The sequence below is a fragment of the Pelodiscus sinensis genome, chromosome 1 (assembly GCF_049634645.1).
Source record: "Pelodiscus sinensis isolate JC-2024 chromosome 1, ASM4963464v1, whole genome shotgun sequence".
Classification (NCBI taxonomy): domain Eukaryota; kingdom Metazoa; phylum Chordata; order Testudines; family Trionychidae; genus Pelodiscus; species Pelodiscus sinensis.
In genome coordinates, this window is record NC_134711.1 from 280469904 (window position 1) to 280489452 (window position 19549).

The 19549-nt window shown below is 40.2% G+C and overlaps 1 protein-coding gene across 9 annotated transcripts in view; it reads right to left on the reverse strand.

The window, feature by feature from the left end:
• Positions 1-19549, reverse strand: part of PCDH17 (protocadherin 17) — a 288195-nt gene that overhangs the window by 203746 nt on the left and 64900 nt on the right. For 4 of the 9 annotated variants that reach the window (XM_075918927.1, XM_075918928.1, XM_006119376.4 and 1 more), the window contains exon 5: positions 218-301. The exons of the other annotated variants lie outside the window; for them this stretch is intronic. In XM_075918927.1, coding sequence (XP_075775042.1) covers positions 218-301 — 84 coding nt within the window. The remainder of the gene's footprint in view (positions 1-217; positions 302-19549) is intronic. 9 annotated transcript variants of the gene reach the window in all.

A 19549-nucleotide genomic window follows, 5' to 3' on the forward strand; every position in this document is an offset into this window, starting at 1 on the left:
TCAGGTGAAATTTTGGTTCAATTCTTCTGGAATATAAAATGCATACAAGTCTGCAATCTCTTTCTTCAACTTGTTACTTGTAAGCCCTTTAAGAAATAATACAATCTTATCAAGTTCTGAGCCATAGTCTTACAAAAAACCCTTTGAAGATTTATAATCTTACATGTAAAATTCTGATCACAAGAGAAGACAGCTAGCAGATGAAGTATTTGCTCACCTGGCAGAAGCAGATCAACAGACTGAAGTCTACTTGTGATGGTGTGTAGGGTGAGGATAGCAAAGGAAAGCAAAGTCGGGAATGCTTGAAAAATAAAATATTTTTAGTTAACAAGTAGAAAAATAAAATGTTGGGGAAAGGGTCCATTTCATTTTTGAATCCCTCTCCCAAAATGGTCTCTGCTATTTGTATAAAACAACCTTTCTGAATGACCATCTCTAAGTGTAGGACAGCAGTGTCACAGAAATGCATAAGGCCACTAATTACAGACTATTGGCCAATCCTGTAGTCTCTACTCAGGAAAATCTCCCATTGAAGTCAATGGGTAAATTATTTTATGTTCAAATGGTAGTGGGAGTGTCACAGTGGTGATGCAAATAGCTCCAGACAATAGTGTGTTGGCTCTGTATATAGCATTCAGTACTCCATTTTGGTTATATCCTGGCTCACCATTGACAGCAGTTTCTAGATAGTAATTTACTAATATTCAAACCCAGAAATTATCTGCTAATGAGAGAGGTTAAAGGTGGTTCATTGTCTTTGCTTTAATGTGTGTGTAAGTGTGGGGGGCATATCTGAAAGGTGTAGAAAACAAACTTTATTATAGTTTAATGACATTTATCCCACAAAGACTAGAAAGAACTACAATCTATTGATTACTTAGATAGTTGTACAGAGAGTAAAACAATTATATAAGCTAAGACAAAAAAATGCTCATGCAAAGCATTTGTAGGTTTTTTTGACCTGATATCAAATTCATTTAATCTACTTTATGAAATTGCTTGAGGAAACACTCATCTGTTTTCTGAAAGATTGGCTTGGGGATTACTGGAGCTGTATAATTGTTCAAATGATCAGACTTTAAAGGAAACACTTTGTTTTACCTTAATCTTACTGAAACGGGCAATGAATTTCAGAAATAGATTGCGGTCTAAAAGTCCTGCCAAAAAAAAATGTCTAGCTGAGAGCAACTGTAGCTTCTTTTTAATTTTTTTTTATTTTGAACAATCTCATTTTCTTATTTTCAATCTTTATTCAACATCTGTTGTTCTCCCTCCTCTGTAACATAATTATGCAGAATTCCAGTGTAAAACAGGTTGAGTAGTTAATAGCAGAGAGCTTAAACATTTTTTCGCACTGTTGCCCTGCAGATGTTTCTTTCTTTCTATCTTTTTTCTTTCTTGGCTTCTTGTTTAATTTGTGTATTTCTATCCTGTTCTTAAAGTGTGCTCTCACAACATATGGAAGCACCTGAAAGTAAGACTGGCATATGCGCATGTTTACAAGACTACTATTATGATATTTAGCACATCAAAGAGCAGAGTGAAAGGCACAGTATTTGTTTTGTTGAAGCAAAACCAATTAATATATGAGTCATCTTGTTTCCACACTCAAAATTGATACTCCACTGAGTTTTCCAGTGCTTTTAAAAAGATTCTTTATGTAGGTCCAGTCTTTTAGTATTCATAAATATTCTCTTTTTCTCCAAATAGGCTTATTTTTCCTTCATAAATTTGACATAAAACCACTATATATCTTAAAAGTAGTTGTGCTTCTATGATAAGTACTTTTCATTTTATAATATTTCATGTCAGTAAATAGCACTTGACATTCAACTTAAGAAAAAGGTGGAAAATGTTACACTGACAAAAATTTGCTCTGTCTAAAGGTATCCTGGAAACACACAGTTCCTCCATACAAACAGAAAGTGATATAATATACTTGGTTTTCCATGAATTTTTAAAGAGATCATTTATTAGGATGAATAAGGAGTACTAATTTCAATGCATAAGTGAAAAATATGTTGTGACAAGTAGGAGCTAGGAAAAACAACAAAATAGTCTGATAATCTTCAATTTATCCACATTAGAATAAAAGGGTAAAAATAATAAAGGAGCAATTGAAGTCATATTCAAAAAAAGATAGAAATAGTTAGAAGAGCTCTCATCTTACATATGATAGATCACAAGTGAATAAAACACAGAAAGTTCTGAGAAAACATATGCTAGAACAATTCAGTACGCCTGTCTTCACGTCTTAGTAAATACCTCAACTAATTTTATGCAGTGAACGCTATATTATTGTCAACAAGATGGATCCAAATTATGCTTAATAATTTAAAATACAATATTTTATCTTCGGGGGTTTGAATTAATAGTTCAAGTTAAGTTTGTGCTTTCAGGACTCAAAAAAGCTTTTTATGGTGTAATAACTTTTGGTTTTTTATATAACAGTTTTTGTATAGTATGTGTGGACACCTTTGTGTTTTCCCTCCATGCTTCTTGGCAGGTTGTTATACAAAATGTTGATTTTAATCTTTTTTTCTAGTTTGCTTTGTAGTGTGCAATTTTTATGCCTATGTTGAGTTCCTCTGACAGTTTATTTTACAGTGGAAAGAGATACTATTCTTTATTAATACTGTAGAACAGAATATCATTCTGATACTATTCTGGGTTTTTTTTCACAATCACCTTTTAATTTTTATTTTTAGTGTTTTAATGCTGAAGACAAGACTTAACTTACTAGGATTCCTAGTTAGCATTTGCTCTTTAAATAAGGTCATAAAATAGTATGCAGCTCCTAACCTTCAGGCTTTTCAGTAAAAGAGAAATGACATTCCACTAGCAGAGTCAGATGTAGATAAATAAAAGAATGGTTTTGAACTAAATATAAACAGAAAATATTTCAGAAATATGTTTTATTTGGGCAAAATTACATTTAGGAGACAGAGTTACAGATTATCAGATTATTCCTTTTTTTTTTTTTTTGTTCTGCTGAAAGATGTCTTTTTTTCTCCCAAGCAGAAGGTTAAAAATCATTTTAAAATAAAAACCTCAGATTTTAAAACTTTTTGTGATAAGGTAAGGAGAGGCATTTGATATTTTTAAATGGCACAAAGTGCTAGAAGCTCTAACGTGAAAGATGTTGTGTGTAGTTCTTGTAAATGTGGCCTGCAAAATTAGCCCTAAATATGTGCATATTTAACTGGAAATGTATTTTGTAATGTAAAATTTTACTTTGGAAAAAATACTATTTCCTTGCAGAGGTTCTTCAGCATATACTTGTGACAAATCTCTTTATAACTTCGCTTTTAAATTACTGCAGTTCTGAAAAAAAAACGTTTGTTGCAAACCATCCTCACCTGCTCTCAACAAAAGAATCAAAGCAGACGAGGTAGTTTGGAAATAGAGAGAAAATGCCACAAAATGTTAAAAGAAACTCAAATGTAATACCCCACATCTAGCATGTCCTGCAACTACCTGAGAAGACTGTGAAAGTAGACTAGTTTGTACTAACTGCCACATATCGGTATATTGTCAACTATTGTGCACTCATATGCATAAAAAACTGGGAGTCTTGGAACTGATCCTGCTGGGCTGTAAGTTGCAGCAAGACTTCTGAACTTAACAGTGTGTAAAAAAACGACAACATTTTCAATACAAATACAAGAAACTTTTATATGAGATTGCTACAGCTGTGATTTTTTATGGTAGTCTTTCTGCCACGTTAATACAGTTTGCTTGGGTGAAAAATAAATGCTTACTGTATTGTAGCACTGCAAATTAACCACTACTCACTTGCTTCAAAACACCTTTTCACCACACCATACAATATCTTAGGTTTCAGTGTTTCCTGAAGGGAATTCTACAGAATTAAATAGATTTTGACAGGGAATTATCTTGAGATTTAATTTAATTTTTCATGACATTTAGCCTATAACTCACTATGTTGATCTGAAAAAAGATGCAGAAAAATATATTATATGGTTATCAAAATCATGATCAAAGAAGAGAAGAATGATATACAATACCATTACAGACACATCTGCTTCATATTTGAGTACTTTGCATAACAGATTATGTCATTTATTTAAAAAAGAAACTACAAAATAAGCCATATATATAATCATCATCGTTGAATATGGCTACAAAAGATGAGAAAATAACTTAAATCTTTTCCTTTCAACGTTAAAATAAAATGGCACAGTGACAGTAACACTGGATTGCGAATAATCACCTTGTCTTCTCAGATTTTATATATGAATTCAGAGGACAGTTATTTCTGAGCTAAAAAAGAAAACCTTACATATAAATGTAAACAAGATTTAGGGTTTTTTTTCTTTCACCAAACATATAGATCTTGTAAGTGATACCCATATGTAATCCAGCTATGTGCATTACAGTGCAACATGATCTTCTGAGTTCCACCAAGACATGATAATTGTCAGATGAAATTACCACACTTTTTTTTTCACGTAAAGATTTTGCTGGGTTTTTTTTAAATGACATCACCAATTTGACAAGACTGAAATCAGACTTCCCAGTATTTGTGAGTATGCATACACATTGCCAACCTCCCAGTCTGTTCCATTCTTGTGAGAAGTTTAAGAAGATCTAAGACAATGATTTCCATCCTTCTTTGCTGAAGGCTCTATGTGTTGTAGATTAGCAGATGGCCACTCAGCATGCCCCTATCACTATATCCTCCTGCCACAGATACAACTAACTTTTCTCTCCTTCTTTTCTGTATTCTCTTTTCCTACTTGTCATTTTCTTCCTCCCATTATTTTCTGTTCTTATTCTTTATAACATTTCTACATGTTTTGTCTGATTTGCCTCCTTATTCCCAATCTCCTAAGGCTTGATAGGTCTGAGTGCTCTCCCAATTCCTTTATTCATACACAGACTATATGCTGCTGGGAGAGCAGTATCTATCTGTGCAACAGGGGTACAAAAAAAAGTTTGATTGGTGGGAGCTGCTTGAGTCTTCAATTTTGTATACATGCTATTGCAATCAGCTATTACAATCAACTACACTAAGGGTCAATGCAATGAGGATTCTGGCTTTCAGAGAATGACCTGTTTCTTTTCCCAAAGACAAAGCATATGCTTGCAATGTGTGCATGTGAATTTACAAATCTATGGCTTTTCAAAACCATAGTGATCACACTTATCTACTTTTTTGCCATGGGCCCACTTAACTAATCTGGTTCTGCTCACCTATAGCTTGTAAACACAGCTGTAAAACTTGGGTTCTTATAGGTTTCAATATCTTTCCTGCCTAAATGAACAAAAAGAGAGCACTAAGCAAAAAGATGAGGGTAACAAAATGATAAAAACTAAGCTTTTCTTCTTTGATAACAGTGGATAAGATATCATGGGGGGGGGGGAGATGGAAAGAAAGATCATATTGTGGAGAAGCTGGCATTTTTTTCCTGTATCAGCATAGGCACTGAGTATAATAGGACAAGGAAGGCTAAGCCTCCTCTCAGATGACGGGGTCATGCTGCCCCTGCTTGCATTCTGCCTCTTCCCATCCTTGCTTGACTTCTACTCTGAGAGCCCCCTTGCTCCCTGGATGAGTCCCCCCTCTCCTCCATGCCTTATCCCCATGAGGTCCCCTCCCTTCCCATTGCATCCCTCCTCTCCCCACATTCCCCTGAAAGTCACCCATTGCCTGTAGGGATGCTGGGGTGGGTGATGCAGAAGAGGAGGGACATGGTGAGCACAAGCAGCAAGAGTCTCAGGGGAATGGGATGTGTGGAGAAGATGAGGGACGCAGGGACTGCTGGGCCTCATGAGTGAGAGGAAGGAGAGGAGGGACATGGAGAGACAAGCACGGTAAGGGGCTAGAGGTGAGAAGGGATGCAGCAACCGGCAGTGTGGAAGGGCAATCAGAAATGGGGTGAAATGTGTGTGGCATCTGGGGCAGAGCCTGGGTAGAGCAGAGATGGAGTATGGGTGGGGCCATAGGAGTAATTGGTGCCACAGGAGGGAGAGACAGGGCAGAGAGCTAGTCTCCCCCTGCAAATGCTCCACCCAGCACCCATGAACATTAGACTGGGTTTTTTTAATTAATGATTAAAAAAAAAAATCTGGAAAAAAATTAAAGTAGGCACAATTTTGGGCCCATCAACCTTGACAGTATGTTCACTTTGCTTTAAGAAAATTGTGAACCAGTAAGGATCAAGTAGTCTCTTGTGGTTGAGAAAAAAATGGAATATGTTTCACTAATGAACTAATCCCCAGCTTTTAATAAATACATCCACTTCATCACTGACATATACTCTTTTCCAATGGACATTAAGAGTAAATTCATTCATTCCAATGTGAAAACTTAATGTTAAAGTTTCTTTTGGTTATTTTAGTAATTGTGAAATGTGCCCATGATAATCAGTTAAACTTCTTTAAACACAGTGCACTAATCTATTAAAAATCACCTGGGTTTTGTCATTTAAGTTGTCTTTTAAAAAAAAAAAAGACTCCATAGGATATCAAAGCAATAAGTAAAAGCAATATAGTGTATAAAATTCATGCTAAAACAGAAAATAAGATTAGAGGTATTTTTTCTGATCAGAGACAGACAAAGTAATCGAACAAGGTTATCTGCAAGAAAGAGAAACTAGGTATTTGGCATGTGAGGGAAAAGACTGAAAAGACAGATTTTATATATGATGAGCAGAAAGGTAAAAAGTCAGTGATAAATCAGAGTAAGAACCAATGTATCATAATTAAGGGGTATTAAGATGCAGTCAGCAAAAGAATCAAATAAGAAGTTAAAAATGTGATTAGCAGGGATGATCATAAGAAGTAAACAAATACAAGAATGGTAGTTGTTCAAGAAAAAATAAGTAAGAACTCAGAGACAGCTTGAAAGAGAGAGAATGTGTACATTAAATTAAAAATGGCAGAGCCTAAGGAGAAATATAATGTAATCATTAGAGCAAAGGTGTGTGGTGGAATCACATGAATGTTACTAAAAATGACTGAGAGTAATAATAATAATGAAGAAGATGACTGAGCCTTTCTCTTTTAAAATGAAAAATCAGGAGTGCCCAAAAACCTTTTCATTCTTTTAATATGGAAACTAAAGTAGTTTACATTAAAGAGCAATTTGAAGCACTTGAAAACACCACTGACATCAGTGCAATCTGACAAAATGTATACTTCCTAATGCATATTTTAGTGCCTATCAACAGTACATAAAGTATTACATAGAAATTCATGCATAATAATAATACAAGACTAAACCACTCAGCTGTATCACAAATAATAATTATCTGGGACACTAAAAGATCATGGCAAAAGCTAATCTAATAAGTCTTCCATTATCCTTTAATACTTTAAATCTGTGCCGTGAGCTAAACAGTTGTCAAAATTGAGTTCTGTTTACACCAAACTGAATAACAGTGAAATAAACAGAGATCACCGTTGAGCTCTAATTACAAAAACAAATTGTTCTCTCTGTAATCTAGTTGAAAAGGTTAGCTCCTTCCCATCTACCCCCTCCTTATCTTACTTTATGTGTGCAGTAGATATAAAGTCAGATGAAAGATCACACATCATCAGTTGTGGAGACAGGAATTGTAAGAGATGCTATATAATATCAAGACCCACCAGATATCCCCTATTAGCAGCTGGCTTGCAAAAATGAGGTCACAAAGAACATAGTGGCTATTTATACCAGATACTGTATTTCAGTATAACTCAGTTAATGACATACTCTTCTCTCTCCAAAGTAGAGTGGCTGAAGTGTTGTCTATCAGCTGTCTTCATCATGAATGGAGACTACATATGCGAACATTCACTGGAACACAATAAACTACACTCTTTAGTCTCCATGATCCATACATTAGTGTTTAAAATTAATGACTATATCTGCTTCTTTTAATGCAAACTAAATACAACTTATAGGCAACCAGAAAGTTGATGTAGTCCTTGAAGATATAAAGTTAGCTAATCAAGACATGTACCGTATGCTGTAATTGTCCACTGTGAGGGAGGGTTGTTAGATGTTGGTCAGTTCTTCATATTCAATATTACCTTATGTTTTGAATTTTTTATTTATGGTTCTTGATGAAAGATTACATAGCATTTATTGAACACATAAAGACAATCAAGGCTAGACATTGAGAAGAGAAATTTCCCACCACCCCAATCTCTTGTATCAGAAGCACAGATTAATTCACATCTGGCACTAACACAAATGTTCATGGCTGAATACAAAATGTTGTAGAGAGCATAATAACAGCCATGGCTGTATGCAAACAATCACTACTTTACTGGTATATAATTCATTTCCAGAGAGAAATACTACTATAATGGAACTAAATATAACAGTTCCTCAGCAGGTATCACTAGGGTGACAATAGCCCACCACAGCCAGACTGTAAAAATCTGTTTTACACAAACCAGTCTCTGCTTGTTCACTACCTGAGGCAATTCATTTTGTATCACCACTTATGCGATTCTGATCATGTGGTATCATAGTTACAATCTATATTTCTCAGCTGTGCACCCCAGGGACCAAAACTATTGAAGTAAAAGTAAAACAAATCATCTAAAAAAAGGTAGTTCCAATTCACTGTGTAAAGACAAATAGAGTCACCTTAGATTTCTAACATTTTATACTCGTATCTAAGAAGTACTCTACTATTCTAAAACAGTAGTAGTCCATACAATCTTTATTTTATGAAAGATTGGTACAACACTTATATGCTTACTGTAGAACTAGAATAAAGGTATTACCTCAGTATAAATAATACACAATTATTCATTTAAAGAAAACCAATGTATGTTGCTCAGAGCAGGGGAAAAGGGCCACTGAAAAAGCTCACCAAGTAATACAATGGCCTAGGGTATTGTTTCCTTGAATGGTGAATAAAAATATCCAACAAGCAATTAAACCTACTTAATTTCCAGTTCTTACAAATCTACATCAGAAATACTAAAAAATTAAAGCTCATTTAAAATACACCAAGTGGGCAATTAACAGCTTGTTAAGTATGTCAATCAACTGGAGATGTGGAAGGAATTTAAGCAGATGTAAATACTGACAGTTCTCATGTTTGCTGCCTTTATTTTTCTTATACTAGGGCTTTGTCTACACTTACAAATTTAAAGCGCTGCTGCAACAGTGCTTTAAACTGAAAGTGTGGACATGGCAGGAGTGATGTGAGAGAGATCTTCCAGGACTCTGTGTAGACCAGCTCCACAAGGGGAGTAGCCAGCAGCATTGGGCCTAGTTCACACTTGTGCTTTACAGCACTGTAACTTGCTGTGCTCAGGGGATGTTTTTTCATACCCGTGAGGCAGAAAGTTATAGCACTCTAAAGTGCCAGTGTAGACCTAACCCAAATTATTAAACCTTCAGTCAATGTACTGACCCGACAGAACTACAATCTTTCGTACACTGTAGAATTTCTGTTTATAATTCTTTGGCATGCCTCTTTTTTTATACCAGAAATATGAAAAAAAATCTTACACTTTGGAAATGGAATAACTACCTTCTTTATGTAGGGTAACTGGTAAAACTTAAATGTGAAAACTCACTATTACTACTTCAGGTAGTAGTAGTGGCACCAGCTCTGCCTACTTGTTTTTCTCTTTAATATTTTTATTCCCTCTGCTCCTTGTTTCCCACCCCTTTCTCTCTGCCCCCCCTTCTTCCCTATTTATTTTGGGTCTGCACATTCTAAACTCATAATTCCAGTCATCTGAAGAAGTGGGCTGTGCCCACGAAAGCTCATGATACCATCTACATGTTTTGTTAGTCTATAAATTGCTACCAGACCATTTGGTTTTTTTAAGTTTATCCTATAGGGTATGTCTATACTACAACGTTAATTCGAACTAACAGCTGTTAGTTCGAAATAACTTTCATAGCATCTATACATACAAACCGCTAGTTCGAATTTAATTCAAACTAGCAGAGCACTTAATTCGAACTAGATAACCTCATTCTACGAGGACTAACGCCTAGTTCGAATTAAGTAGTTCGAATTAAGGGCTGTGTAGCCACTTAATTTGAACTAGTGGGAGGCTAGCCCTTCCCAGTTTGCCCTGGTGGCCACTCTGGGCCAAACCAGGGAAACTTTTCTGTCCCCCTCCCAGCCCCAGAGCTCTTAAAGGGCCACGGTCTGGCTACGGTGCTCGTGCCAGTTGCAAGCCTGCCAGCACACAGCCAGCAGACCCTGCACCTGGCACAAGATGAGCCAGCCACCCGCTGCCACCCAGCCCTCGCCTCTTCCCAGGACCAGGCTGGCAGCTCACAGGAGCCTGCCCAGGGCCGCAAGAGGCGGGCACCCACCTGATCTCTGAGGACCTCATCGAGGTTTGGGGGGAGGCCTCCAACGTCCACGACCTCCGCACTAAGCACAGGAATGCAGCTGTCTAGGGCAGGATAGCTGCCAGCCTGGCCACCAAAGGCCACATGCGAACCTAGGAGCAGGTTTGCATGAAAGTCGAGTTGGTCCAGTGAGACCCCCGACCCTGAGCCCTGAGCTTAGAACATAAGAACATAAGAATGGCTGTACTGGGTCAGACCAAAGGTCCATCTAGCGCAGTAGCCTGTCTGCCGACAGCAGCCAACACCAGGTACTCCGGAGGGGATGGACCGAATAAAATGACCAAGAGATTTGTCTCGTGCCATCCATCTCCAGCCTTCCACAAATAGAGGCCAGGAACACCGTTCCTACCCCCTGGCTAATAGCACTCTATGGATCCAACCTCCATGAATTTATCTAACTTCTCTTTAAACTCTGTTATAGTTCTAGCCTTCATAGCATCCTGTGGCAAGGAGTTCCACAGGCTGACTATGTGCTGTGTGAAGAAGAACTTTTGCTTATTAGTTTAAACCAACTGTCCATTCATTTCATTTGATGTCCTCTAATCCTTCTATTATGGGAACTAATGAAGAACTTTTCTTTATTCACCCTCTCCACACCACTCATGATTTTATAGACCTCTAACATATCCCCCCCTCAGTCTCCTCTTTTCTAAGCTGAAAAGTCCCAGTCTCTTTAGCCTCTCTTTATATGGGACCTGTTCCAAACCCCTAATCATTTTAGTTGCACTTTTCTGAACCCTTTCCAAGGCCAAAATATGTTTTTTGAGGTGAGACCACATGTGTACACAGTAGTGAAGATACGGCGTACCATAGTTTTATACTTCCCCTCCTCCTTCTTCCCCTGGCTTCCCCCTTCCAGCTCCCTCCTCCCAGGTTTCCACCCTCTCTCTTCCCCTCTCCGACCTCCTTTTCACAGTCTCCCCAGAGATTAATCCCCCCCGCCAGTTTTGTTAAATAAAGAGAGTTTCTATTTTTGAACACGTGTCCTTAATTTTTTACATCAGGAAGGGAGGCTAGGGAGGGGCAAGTGGAAGGAGGTGAGGGAGGAATGGGGCACGAGCCCCCGATGGGGAGGACTGGGGTGGCTCTGCGGGCTCCTTGGGATGGAAGCTCTCCTGCAGGGCCTCCTGGATCCTGACAGCCCTCCCTCCCCCCCGATTAGCCCCCCTGGATGGCAGCCTGCGGCAAGTGCAGCCGGGCTGATGGCCAAGTGCTGTGATGTGCCGAGTGTGGGCACTCAGGGCACTCCAAAACAGGACTGCTTTGCTGTCCCTCATCGAGGTAGAAAAGCAAACGGGGAACCTGAGAACTGTGGGGTGGGGGTCAGGTCCCTTTAAGCACAGCCCTCGGCTAGCCTGAGGCAGTAGCTCCAAACTCTAAGTCCTAACCTGATGCCCTGCTGGCACTGGTTCTGGCCAGCCTTAACTTCGGTTCAGGGTCCACTCAATGTGGACATGCTATTTCAAATTAGCAAAATTCTAATTCGAATTAGTTTTTAGTCTAGGTGCACTAATTCGAATTTGCTTATTTCAAGTTAACTAATTCAAATTAAGTTAGTTCAAATTAGTGCTGTAGTATAGACATACCTGTAGAGACTAACTTGGTTACCCCTGAAGCTTATTACTGTCATGACATTTCTCATACATTGTATCTTGATAAATATATATCTGCACTTACATAAAGTTTGCAAAGTCTGACTTGTATAAACATTTGGATCTGAACATAATGTTCAGCAATACAGATTGGACCTCCCTAGTACAGAACCCTTGGGACCTGCCCTGTCCCAAACAAGGGGATTTCCTGGACCAGAGACGATTGTGCAGCACTATAACGACTCATTATTTCTTTCAAATTGTATCCTGAACATGTAATGTACAGCTGTACTAAGCTGAAGTTCTGTAGGTAGCTGTACTTTCCCTCTTCTCCTCATTTTCTACAGGAGGCTATTGAGAGAGGATGAGACAAAATGATGAAACCCAGCTTTATATTGCCAAACAGGGCTGGGGACAAGGGTGCATGTGAAGTCTCCTCCCCTGCCAACAGCACGCAGCACTTAGAGTCAACTGCAGCGTAGGGGCAGGGAGTGAGAGAGTTCACGTGCTCTCTCTGCAGCCAGGTCAGTCAAGGTCTCAGGGCAGGGGAAAGCATGTAAGGTCTCCTCTCACCCTTCAAGGAGCTTGCAGTGCTTAGAGTCAACCCTAGTGGATAAGGGCAGGGTAGGAGGAGAGTTTGTGTGGTCCTCCAGGCTCTGATTGACCTGGACACTGGGGTAGTGCACGATATCTTCTCCTGCCCTGCAAGGAGCACGTGGTGCTTAAAATCAACTGCCAGCTGCTGCTCAGCTGGTGGCTGACTATAAGCCCAGCACCTTGAAGGGCGGGGACAGGGAGCGAGAGACTTCCAATGCTTCCCCTACCCCAAGGGCCTGATTGACCTCAGGGGTGGAGGGAACACGCAAAGTCTCCTCCTACTGTCAGGGGTGCAGGTGCCTAGAGAAATCACCAGATGTTCAGAACAGCTGGTGGTTCTCTCTGTGAGGAACGGGGTCAAAAACTTCATGCACTACCCCCACCCTCAGGCCAATCAGGGTCTGTGGGAGGGGAACACAGAAGTGTCCTGACCTCGCCCCTTCCGCCCAAGGGCACACCCCTTCCAGGATGGCCTGGGGCCACTTCAAAAATTTCTGAAGTCCCTCATCATCTAAAATTATTGCCCACCCCTGTTCTAAACAGATGCCATCATCAAGCTGCCATACTGAGATTTGTACCTAGACAAAGAGTGGTTGGCTTTAACTGAATCAAAGCAAAACTGAAGTATTGATGAAAAATGAATAGATTGAGAAGATAATCAGGACACTAATTTCACTAACATTTCTCACCACCTGAGACATATGCACTATATTTATCTATGAAGTACAAAGTCTCAGGATCTTACTCTATTCATCACCAATCCTGTATAACAGGCAGAAACCACAGTGATAAATGCCTTCTTTCACTTCAATATTTAGAACAAAAGAAAGGCCATACTGGATCAGTCCAAAGATTCATCTAGCTTAGTATTCTGTCTTCTGATAGTGGCTACTACCAGGTACACCAGAGCAGATGAACAGAACAAGATGAACAGAACAAGCAGCAAGTGATCCATATCATATTACCTTTTTTCAGAACCATTTATTTTGGTCCTGTATCTGGCCACACTGATCAATGCATTAGTCACTTCTAGACAGGGACTGAGTACAGTGGCCAAATACACGAGCAAAATAAATTTCTCACTATGTTTCCATACCTATTGTTAGCGTTGAAAGCAAATGGGGAGCCAGTGGAGAATGTTTCAATGTTGCTTCTTCCCTCAATGCCACATACACATTCTAAGTTATACATAGAATGCGGATGCTTGGTTCTTCAAAAGGATAAACTATCAATAACGTATCACATCAGTATTAGTATTCTCCACTGGTTCCCAATTTATTTCCAAGGCAGGTTAGACCTCCATGGTCTGGCATCCTTGGGACCCAAGTGCTCCCGAAGGAGGGATTTTGCCAGAAAACATAAGACATAGATAAGAAATGAGGTCGGGTTGTTGGGACCATTCCCTATTTTATACCCTCAGAACCATCCAAAATGGGAGGTGAGTGGCATATTGCCTCAATGGACACTGCTTTGCAGAAGACTGTAGAAGCTCATGATTCATGTGCCTTGATGCCACAAATGGGAATATGCACATGGTAAAGAAAAAAGGCCATTTCCCCATAAATAACTACCACATTTCTACTCTTTGATATACTGTGTGGCAAAGCAGGGTGAAGCAGATGTCAAGATGGAGACCTTGATTCTTCTTCTGTGGCCTTTTCATATCTTTGTCATCTTATAACACACAAGCATGGTGGTTTCACTGCTTTTGAGCACTGAACATCTGAAGGTGTCATAACCCATTCTTTCTGTAAACCCTTTACAACCTCTGTCTTTTCCTTCTACTGAGTCCCACCACATTCCTTAGAATTGGAAATAAGAGGCAGCATGAAGCAACAGCACTTTTTGTTAGGTGGCAAAGTAACTGGCATGGAGCCCAAAATGGATCCATACAAGAACCTGTGGAGCGGTGGATATAAAGTGGTTTGACAGCTTAAGTTGTTGTGCTAATACAATATTATTTAAACCCAATACAGTATGTGAAATCCAAGCTATACATTTTTGAGATTTTATACATCAGATCCCAAAACACTATGTGAAAGAAAAATAATCCAAGATCTTTAAAACAAAATAAATGAGATTACAAAACATTTTTACTTCATTTACCAAAAATGAGAAAGGAAAGGTTCATTGGAAAAATAGGGTATGTCTACACTACAGCGTTAATTCGAACTAAGCTAATTCGAACTAACGCGTCTAGAACTAAAAACTAGTTCGAATTAGCATTTTGCTAATTCGAACTAGCATGTCCGCATTAAGTGGACCCTGAACAGGGCTTAAGGATGGCCGGAAGCAGTGCCGGCAGGGCATCAGAGGAGGACTTAGAGCGTGGAGATGCTGTCTCAGGCTAGCCGAGGGCTGTGCTTAAAGGGTCCCGAACCCCACCCCGGACAGACAGTTCTCAGGGGTGCCCCGCTTGAAAACCAGTCCTGGCTTGGAGTGCCCGGAGTGCCCACACTGGGCACATCACACCACTCGGCCATCAGCCCGGCTGCACTTGCTGCAGGCTGCCATCTGGGAAGAGGGGGTAATTGGGGGGCTGCAGGAGAGCTTCCACCCCCAGAAGCCCACAGAGCCAGCCCAGTCCTCCCCATCGGGGGCTCGTGCCCCATTCCTCCCTCACCTCCTTCCACTTACCCTTCCCTAGCCCCTTTTCTTGATGTACAAAATAAAGGACAATTGTGTTCAAAAATGGAATCTGTCTTTATTGAACAAAACTGGGGGAGACTGGGAAAAGGAGGTGGGAGAGGGGAAGAGAGAGGCTGGGAGAGGGGAGGGCAACTAAAATAATCAGGGGTTGGGAACAGGTCCCATATGAAGAGAGGCTAAAGAGACTGGGACTTCTCAGCTTAGACTAGAGGAGACGGAGGGGGGACAGGATAGAGGTCTCTAAAAGCAGGAGTTGGGTGGAGAGGGTGCATACAGAAAAGTTCTTCATTAGTTCCCATAAAGAAGGACTAGAGGACACCAAAGGAAAGGAATGGGTAGCAGGCTTCAAACTAGTAACAGAAAGTTGTTCTTCACAAAGCAAAGAGTCAACCTGTGGAACTCCTTGCTGCAGGAGGCTGTGAAGGCTAGAACTAGAACAGAGTTTAAAGGGAAGTGAGATCAACTCATGGAGGTTGGGTCCATGGAGTGGTATTAGCCAGGGGGTAGGAGTGGTGTCCCTGCCCAAGGTTTGTGGAAGGCTGGAGAGGGATGGCACGAGACAAATGGCTTGGTCACTGTCTTCGGTCCATCCCCTCCAGGGTCCCTAGGGTTGGCCGCTGTCGGCAGACAGGCTACTGGGCTAGATGGACCTATGGTCTGACCCAGGACGGCCATTGTAAGCTCAGGGCTCAGGGTCGGGGGTCTCAGTGGACCACCTTGATTTTCATGCACACCTGCTCTTGGGTGGCCAGGCTGGCAGCTCTCCTGCCCTAGACAGCCACCTTCCTGTGCCTAGTGCGGAGATCGTGGACGAGGTCCACGATGTCCGCACTAGCCCAGGCGGGTGCCCGCCTCTTGCGGTCCCGGGCAAGCTCCCCGGAGCCGCCAGCCTGGTCCCGGGAAGAGGGGGAGGGCTGGGGGACATCGGGTGGCTGGCTCGATCCGTGCCAGGTGCAGGGTCTGCTGGCTGGGTGCTGGCAGGCTTGCACCTGGCACGGGCACCGTAGCCAGCCCGTGCCCCTTTAAGGGTTCCGGGGCCGGGAGGGGGGCATAGAGTTTCCCTGGTGTTGGCCAGAGTGGCCACCAGGGAAACCTGGGAAGCCTTAGCCTCTCACTAGTTCGAATTAAGGGTCTACACAGCCCTTAATTCGAACTAGCTAGTTCGAACTAGGCTTAATCCTCGTAAAATGAGGTTTACCTAGTTCGAACTAAGCGCTCCGCTAGTTCGAAATAAATTCGAACTAGCGGAGCGCTAGTGTAGCGCCTATGAAAGTTAGTTCGAACTAACGTCTGTTAGTTCGAACTAACTCTGTAGTGTAGACATACCCATAGTGAAGAAAATAGTTCATAAATTATAAAAGAATCTAAAAGCACATTTTGTGGCAATGTGAATTGCAATCCAATTGCAATTAGAACCGTGGTTGATTTATTTGGAAGTGTATGTACTGTAGCCATCCTGGGAAACCCTATGATGTATGTGTGTCAAAATCACAAAGAAATATCTTGGGTTGAAAAAAATATTAATACCAGAAAGTTGTAATCCTGAGTGGAGATTTGCAAAAAATAACCCCTTTGGAAGAGCTCTCTGAAATAACCAAGCATATCAATGGTGAGATAGCGAAAAGATGGCACAGCACAAATAACAGAACTAATATATGTAATTGGAAACATTTACAATAAAGGAACCAATACTAATTTTATTCTAAAGTACTTTCATTGAGATGTACCATTGTCTATATACTATTCAAAATCAGATATAATTAGTAAACATGATAATTCTCCACTCCTGATGGCAAATCCATCATAATCATCCAGGAACCCACCTCTGCAATCAGCCCTGGTGCCATCTCTGTCCGCACATCTACAAAAGTGATTTAATATCTGGTCCCAACCACATCAGCCACTACATCAGGGGCTCATTTAACTGAACATCCACTAATGTAATCTATGCCATCAAATGCCAGCAATTCTCCTCTGCAATGTATATTGGTCAAACTGGACTGTTTCTACGGGAAAGAATTAATGGACACAAATCAGATATCTGAAAAGACAACACACAGAAACCTGCTGGAGAACACTTTAACCTGCCCGGGGAATTCATGAATAGATCTCAAAGTCATCATGTTGTTTCAGGCCAATTCCACAAGCCAAATGCACAGGGAAGGGTTGGAACTTAACTTCATTTACATGTTTGATTCCTATCAGAAAGGGATGAATAAAGACATTGGCTGGCTTACACACTACCTTCCGTATCCTAATGACTTAACCAATCAAACAACGGGTACTTAAAGAGGTGCAAATTGTGCTTATCAGCTTCTTGTAACTTGAACTATCTAATTCACTATTTTCTCTCTTCTTTTTTTCTTTTCCTCTCTCCTTCTCCCCTCCACCCTCCTCTCTCTTCCTCCCACACCTTCCCTTATTTATTCTTGGATCTGGACTTTTAATACTCCAGCCATCTAAAGAAGTGGGTTGTGCCCACGAAAGCTCATGATACCATCTACGTGTTTTGATAGTCTTTAAAGTGCTACTAGACTATTTGTGGTTTTTTAAGTTTTTCAGTTACAGACTAACTTGGCTACCCATCTGAAGCTCCCAAGAAGGATAAACACAAGCAGGGAACTTGTTGCTATTACTGAATATTAACACTATCAGGATATTCCAAAGAGAACAAAACTAAATTTTGGATCTTTCATAAGGCACAGTAGAAACAGACCCATATGCCTGACCCTTCAGTCACAGATATCATTTTCTTAAAGAGGTGCTGATGAAGTCAGTTGAGTAACAAGAAATATGAAAATCTGGGGAAAACACAGTGAATATTATCCACATAATTGTGGATAACATTAGTTTTGCTGCCTTTCTTTTCTGTCCTAGGGAGCATTTGAATATTTCCTCACAGCTTCAACCACCTCTGCCTGATTTTACCCATACTTTCAGAAAGTCTGTGTGTACATACACTTTTTAATTCACACAGATGTGGATCTTACATATCAAAATTTTTGAATGTGTGTTGTAATAGCTGAATCAGTTCCTACACTTCACCTTGATGCCAATTTAAATTACACTTGCTTTCGTACCATTATTTCAAATGTCAATGAGCTATTTTAAGTACCAGCTCAGTTCTGCTTAAAACAGGTATTAAAATATATACATTAGGGAAAAAATAAACTTTTTTTAAGTAGCAGTTTGTATTTGGTGAAACTAGATGCTTACCCATTTCACTGCTTATAAAGATACATCAAAAAAGTCTACAATGTGTCTAAGAAAAACACTGTAAAGTCTCAGAGGGGTAGCCATGTTAGTCTGAATGAGCAAAAGCGACAAGGAGTCCTGTAGCACCTTATAGGCTAACAGATGTATTGGAGCATAAGCTTTCGTGGGCAAAGACCCTCTTAGTCAGATGCATGTCATCAGGACATGCATCTGACAAAGAGGGTCTTTGCCCACGAAAGCTTATGCTCCAATACATCTGTTAGTCTATAAGGTGCTACAGGACTCCTTGTCACTGTAAAGTCTGTTTTACTGAAGTGACACACAGAAAATAGGAAGGCCCTGGATGATGAGGAATCATATCAAAAACAGAGTTAAAAACCCATACATTTAGAGAAAATATGTTTCTATACATCTTTTCAGTAGATTCATGTAACAGTTATTAAAGATCAAATAATTATTTTAACATGAAACTCCTTTCCTTGTTATTAATTTGATTGATACAGGTGCTTCCTAACCTTTCGAATAATGACAATACTTCTTATGTTTATTAAAATGTAATTTTACAATGTATATGCTATAAAAATGAATGGGGCTAGTTAACAATAATTGGACATAACTGATGTAGAAGGGAGTTTAAGAGAGCATAGTTTACAGAAGCCAATATAAGCTATACAGTGTGATACACTGAAAATAAAGTAGAGACTACTTTAACTTACACCTGCTTCTGAATCCTCTGGGTACGTCTAAACTACACAGCTCCATCGACGGAACCATGTAGATTAGTGTACTCGAAAAAGAGAAATGAAGCAGCGATTTAAATAATCGCCACTTCATTTACATCAAAATGGCTGCTGCGCTGTGCCGATCAACTGTTTGGCGGCACAGAGCAGTAGTCTGGACGCTCCACGGTCGACAAGGGAAGCCTCATTCCACAAGGTATAACGCAGAGCATCCAGACTACTGCGCTGTGCTGCCAAACAGCTGATTGGCACAGTGCGGCAGCCATGTTGATGTAAATGAAGTGGCAATTATTTAAATCGCCGCTTCATTTCCCTATGTCTAGAAAGCTCATCTACGTGGCTCTGTTGAATGGAATCTTTCATCCATTCGCAGACTAAATTGATGTGTTTGTAAGGGAGCTTAAGTTAGG